Raw genomic sequence first — 6,227 nt, 5'->3', positions numbered from 1 at the left:
AAAAAAAAAAAAAAAAGGTGGGGGTGATCTACAGAGTGGATCAGAATGCATGCTGGATTTAGAGACCACAGCCAGTACCATGTCCCAAACACTGCGCAAGAGGCTCTAGTTCTACACGTACCTGGCACCACAGTTCTACAAAAGCTGGCAGGGCAAGCGGGGTAAGTGACTTGCCCAGGTCCCACTGCCGGTAAATTACAAAGCCTGGATTTGAACCGATGACCCAGATTCTCACACATTCAATTCTCTCCCATCTCTCCAAACCAAGGACTGGACTGTGCAAGCTAAATAGTTCCTGTGTCTGCCTGGGTCTCTTCTGGGGACAAAACCAGGCAACTGGGGAAGCAGCCAGGGGCAGGCCAGCCTTACCGATACCCACGTTGAACAGCAACCCCATCCAGCGCTTGTTATACTGCAGGTAATCAGCCAGGCCCACGCTGTACTCATAGCGGGGAATCCACAGGGGCTGCTCGCACTTCTCGGATGCTTGGCAAGGGTAGAAGAGTCGGAAGAGGCTCCCCTGGGGAAAAGAAGGGAGCAGCCGCTGGGACCACGGAGCTTAGGCATTAGCCAAACAGAGGTTTCCTCAGATCCAGAAACAATTCTGTGGCTAGCACATCAGAAGGCTTATGCCCTCTGACTGTCAAGTGCATTTCCAATTACATCCTGGAACGGCACCAGACTGCGGATCTAGGCTTGGTGCGAACGAGGGTCGGGTGGGGGTGGGGGTGGGGGTGGGGGCTAGATCCTTGCTCTTAGGGTGAACTGAGTGGCAGCAGAATGCTTGGTCAGGAGAGGGAGCAGGAGAGGGGTTACCAGGAAGTGGGTGTCTCTCAAAGAACAGAGGTGAGCCCAACCATCAGGAACAAAAACCTAAGGAACTTGCTGGGTCATGGTGGCACATGCCTGGAGTCCTGGAGGTGGGAGGATCAGGGGCTTATGGTCATTCTTGGCTACATTTTCAGTTGGAGGGCAGCCTGAGCTACATGAGAAACCTCCAAAATGTTAAAAAGGAAGAGGAGGAGGAAGAGGAAGAGGAAGAGGAGGAAGAGGAAACAAAGAAAAAGAAAAGTTTAGAAATTGGCAGGAGGTTCAGAAGCCAGAGACAAGTGAATGGGAGGCTAGAGACAAAGACCTCACCTTCCCACCCAAGCTGTAGCGTCAGGACAGTGGCCTGTGGCCCACTGTGCGTCATCCTATCCCCCTACATCAGGATGGCATCGAAAAACCTTTCCAGGGTCAGATGCCTGGACTCGAGACAGGAGAAAGGGTCTGGGAGGTGCCTCTGGCTCCTCTTTGCTGCAGAAAGAACTCAGCCATCTGTGGAGGTTCTAAGAGTTTGAATGAGGAATTTAAAAGCCAGCAGGAAAACAGCCCTTAGGGCTGTTGGCCAAACCCTGCCCAGCTGGAACTGAGCAGCCCAGAACTTACACACTTGGACCTGTGCTGGTGAAGTCCCCACAGTGGAACAGAGCAGGGGCGGAGCTTGGGACACTTACCTCAAGACTGTGACCCTCCATCACATCCGTGCAGCCGATGTGGTGGGGTCCCGAGATGGGTGGGAAGCACACAGACTGGCCGGCCCCCATCTCATCACCAGCTGGACCACAGCCGGGTGCTCGGGAATTTGCTGGCTGGAAGGCAGAACACAAAACAGCCTCTTGCTGATCTCACACTCACTTGTTTCTCTACGTCATGTGCCAACCCTGTTCACTTCCTGACATCCTTATCACCCCAACCGTTTCTGCAGTGGTGGGGTGGAAGCTGGGGGGGGGGGCTTACACTTGTTAGCTAGTGACCCACTCCATCCCCATCTCCATCTCTGACTGTGGTCTTCATTTCCTTCTGGTGGGGTGAGGAGATGGTGGTGATGAGCTAGTCCTCAGATCCCTCAAAACCTACAAACCATAAGGGTTCAGTTCTAGCATACAAGAAGCCCTGGGTTCAATTCCCAGAACTATAAAAAACAGCTCCGGCGATGAACACCTGTAACCCCAGCACTGAGGAGGGTGGTGTCCGGAGGGTTAGGAGTTCAAGGCAATCCTGGGATGCATGAGACTCTGTCTCAGGATTAATACATACTGACCCCGCACCCACCATGGATCTATCTAACAGTAACTGCTGTCACAGCCCAGACATTGCCTTTTATTGCTAATAACGCCCACTGAGGTCCAGCTCTTCCTCAGCTAGCACTGTACTAAGTCCCCGATAAACACTGCTTCATCTAACCCTCTCATCAGCTTTCTGAGAGGGGAGGTAGATGGATCAATTTTACAGACTCGAGAGCAAGGCAGAGAGGGTTACTCAGCTAGGAGGTCTAACTCATAGTCGATTCCTATTCCTTCCAGCCCAAACCACCTGCATGGGCGGGGTCCTGGGCCCCAGCGGTGTGTTTGGACACTCTGATTCCTCCTCTGGGAAGATCAGTGTGCAAGTCAGAGCAAGCCTGGGCAAAAAGAGACTTCGGAGATGGTTGCTGCCAACGCTCCCTGCCATCACCCCTGTCCCTGCCTCGGAACATACACGTGCATAACTGAAGAACTCATAGTCCTGAACTGTTTAAGGTCACAGCTGTTCCTACACACACACAAACACACAAACACACACACACACACACACACACAACCTTCCTGCCTGCCAATCATCTGATCCAGAGGGAAAAAACCCAAGAACCCATAAAGAGTCACTACTTAATGTTGGGAAGCAATAATTTTCTTTCTACTATTCCTTTTTCCTCTTTTGTTCTTCCAGTGCAAATTTTAAGACACCCACTATTACAGAAAGGAGGAAGGGGGAGGAGCTAAGTTCTGTTGCAGGCTGTAGACCGCACAGCTAGTGGGAAGGGGGAGGAGCCTCTGCCGGGTCTCCACCCACCCCACCCCACCCCACCCCACCCCACCCCGGTCCGACCCCCCTCCCCCGAGGCTGAGTGCACACACTGGGAAACCACCAAGACTGCAGCTGCAGGACACATGTGGGTCATATGATGGCGAAGCAGCTGCAGCTCCTGTCATAAAAGAGAGATAAAATGCCACTGGAGTTCTGAGGAGAGAGAGTCCCCTGAGCGTGGGAGCAGAGAGCAGGGGAAGACAGGAGAGAAAGTTAGGACAGAGCGTGTGAGACACGGGGGCAGTTAGTGCTGGCTGCAGAGGGAGAAAGGGGCGCGTGCACGCGCGCGAGCTCCCACGGCTTCCCGTGGGTGGGTGAGTAAGCGTAACCATGTGCATGCGGGAGGCCAACCTCTCCGGTTGGTTCTCACGTGCTTCCCATCCTTTTGTTTGAGACAGGGTCTCCCGTTAGCCTGGAGCTTGACCGTGTAGGCTTCCAGGGCGGACTCTCGTCGCCCATCGTTGAGATGATAGCATGCCATCAAACCAGGCTTTTTTTTTTTTTTTTTTTTAATTAATTACATTTGTTTATTTAATGCGTGGAAATGCGTGTGTGGCAGTGTGTTTGTGGGTATCAGGATAACGGGAGGGAGTCGCTTCTCTCCTATCTTGAGGGGCCAAAAGATCAAACAAGAGATCATGTTTAACAGCACGTGTCTATCCTCTGAGCCATCTCACTGGACTCTGGCTTCCTTTTTTTTATTTTTTATTTTTTTTTTTTTGCACAGTGTCTCTTTAAGTAACCCAGGCTATGCTGGAACTTGCAGTGTACACCAAGCTAACCTTGAACTCAGAGATCCATCTGCCTCTGTCTCCTGGGGGTGGTGTTAAAGCCATGTGCGACCACGACCACACCCAGCTATTCAGCTATTCTTTTCTCTCTCTCTCTCTCTCTCTCTCTCTCTCTCTCTCTCTCTCTCTTTCTCTCCCTCCCTCCCTCCCTCCCTCCTTCTCTTTCTTTCTTTCTTTCTTTCTCCCTTTCTTTTTTAACGTGAGCCTTAAGGATCTGAACTTACATCCTCATATCTGTGTGACAAGAGCCTTAGCCACGAAGCTGTCCCACCATGGAAGACCCAAGCCTGAGACCCAGCTGCTTGGGCAAGTTAACCCGATCTCTCTAAGCCTGATTCTGCATCTGCAAACTGGGATTTGTGTCAGCCTTGTGGTTGCTATGGAGATAAATGAAACCAGGCAATTAAACTGCCTGGCATAGTACCTGGCTTGAACAAGTATCTAGACGCATTTGGTGATCTCGAGAAAAGCAGAAACAATGGAGTTTGGCAACTGTGCAGATTTGGGACCGGGAAGAAAGAGGTACAGGCAAAGGTGAGGGGTCGTGACCAGGATTTTGGTCAGGCATCAGGGAATATTTCAAAAGAGCCATGGGGGTGGGAAGCCCAGAGACGCTGGTGATCCTAGCAGGCTTCTGGGAGGGGGACATCAACTAAATTCTGCTTGGGAAAAACAAAACAAAACAAAACAAAACAACCACCAAAAACTAAAGACAACTGGCCAGACTGTGGCTAACCTGAAAACAGCCAGAGTTCCCCAGGCTCACGGTGACCGATGCCCAAGAAGGATGAAAAGGGAGAGAGATTTTCTTTTTTTGGTTTTTCGAGACAGGGTTTCTCTGTGTAGCCCTGGCTGTCCTGGAACTCACTTTGTAGACCAGGCAGGCCTCTAACTCAGAAATCCGCCTGCCTCTGCCTGTCTCCCGAGTGCTGGGACTAAAGGCTTGCGCCACCACGCCCCGCTGAGATAAGATTTTTAAAAGCCAATCTCGCTTGCAAACTACAAGGAAGAGACACCCAGCCTCGTTTCTAATAAATGCCAAGGGATTTTCCAGGGGAGTCAGTCAGCTGTGTTCCACTGCTTGTCCTGGCTCACAGTTCACGGCAGTACCTGTCCAGAGCCACTCCATCCCCCAGGCCCAGTGAGACCTCCTGGTTCACTGGGACAAGTTCCTAAACCCCTGCCTTCCCTCCTGTCAGCTCTGAGCATGGTTCCCTTCCTTACACAGGCTGCTCAGGTAGCTCAAGGTGTAGTGCTTGGGCTGGCCGCCTCAGTGACTCGCCTCTCCCAGTAAATCATGTGAAATTTCTAGGTTTCTGAACCCACAACCCAGTTATTCTGCAATCTCTCATAGTGTATTTCTTTCATCTACAGAGAAATCAATGCTTGCTTGCTTTCAACTTTTGAGGGGCTTGGGCTAGAACCCAGGGCCTTTCACGGGCAGGCAAGGACCTTACAACTGAGCTACAGTCCCAACTCCAAGTTAATTTTTTTGTAATTAAGTCCTGGGTGTTTCTGATCAGCAGTATTTGAGAATATCTTTTTTTGGTTTGGTTTGGTTTTTTCCAGACAGGGTTTCTCTGTGTAGCCCTGGCTGTCCTGGAACTCACTCTGTAGACCAGGCTGACCTCAAACTCAGAAATCCGCCTGTCTCTGCTTCCCGAGTGCTGGCATTAAAGGCGTGCGCCACCACTGCCTGGCCTGAGAATCTCTTAAGAGTTCTTTCACAGAGGTAGGGTCTTTTCTTTCATTCAAACACACACGCATACATGCACCAAACACTGAGTGTACCCTGTGGACTTCACAGGGAAAATAGCCATGGCCATCCAGAAACACACCGGTTCATGTAAGCAAGAAGGCTCAGCAGGTAAAGAGGCTTGCCTCTAAGCCTGATGTTCTGTGTTCAATTCCCAGAAACTACATTATGAGGAGGGCAATCTGTCCCCAGACCCTGAGCTCTTCCCTGACCTCCGTGCATTTACCATGGAATGCAGGTACCCAGTCACATGCAGAATAAACACGTGATTTTTTTAAAAATAGACTTTCTTCAAAGAGTGCTACTTAATTTTTCACACACACTTTGTGCTTTTTCTCTTCACGTGAACTCCAGGGGGTAAGGAGCCTGCTTTAACCAGTAGGACTCACGTGCTTTCCACGGGAGCAGGAACTTCCTGGTCTTCTTTTGGCTTTGATGTTAAACTCCCCCAACTCTTCTCCTTGGTTGTTCTAAGATAGGCTCTCTCTGTGCAGCCCAAGCAGGCCCCCAATTCAAGATCTCCTTATCTGCTTCTCAAGTGCTAGGATTATAGGTGTGCACCACAGTATCCAATTCAATGACTTTTTTTTAATGTGCATTCGTGTTCTGTTCGTATGTCTGTGACGGTGCCAGAGCCCCTGGAACTGGAGTTACAGACAGTTGTGAGTTGCCACGTGGATGCTGGGAACTGAACCTGGGTCCTCTGGAAGAGCAGCCAGTGCTCTTAACTGCTGAGCCATCTCTCCAGGAATATATATATATATATATATATATATATATATATATATATA

The 6,227-nt window shown here is 50.5% G+C and overlaps 1 protein-coding gene across 4 annotated transcripts in view; it reads right to left on the bottom strand.

The window, feature by feature from the left end:
• Positions 1 to 6,227, bottom strand: part of Pafah2 (platelet activating factor acetylhydrolase 2) — a 38,838-nt gene that overhangs the window by 24,808 nt on the left and 7,803 nt on the right. For 3 of the 4 annotated variants that reach the window (XM_029540451.1, XM_029540452.1, XM_021200787.2), the window contains exons 2-3: positions 1,500 to 1,634; positions 370 to 520 (exon numbers count right to left, since the gene is read on the bottom strand). In XM_029540451.1, the coding sequence (XP_029396311.1) occupies positions 370 to 520; positions 1,500 to 1,589 (241 nt within the window). In that variant the 5' untranslated portion in view covers positions 1,590 to 1,634. Of the gene's footprint in view, positions 1 to 369; positions 521 to 1,499; positions 1,635 to 5,825; positions 5,997 to 6,227 lie in introns of those variants that run through there. The other variant, XM_029540453.1, reaches the window with a different exon arrangement.

The sequence above is a fragment of the Mus pahari genome, chromosome 6, assembly GCF_900095145.1.
Source record: "Mus pahari chromosome 6, PAHARI_EIJ_v1.1, whole genome shotgun sequence".
NCBI lineage: Eukaryota > Metazoa > Chordata > Mammalia > Rodentia > Muridae > Mus > Mus pahari.
This window is presented reverse-complemented; position numbering and strand designations above follow the sequence as displayed.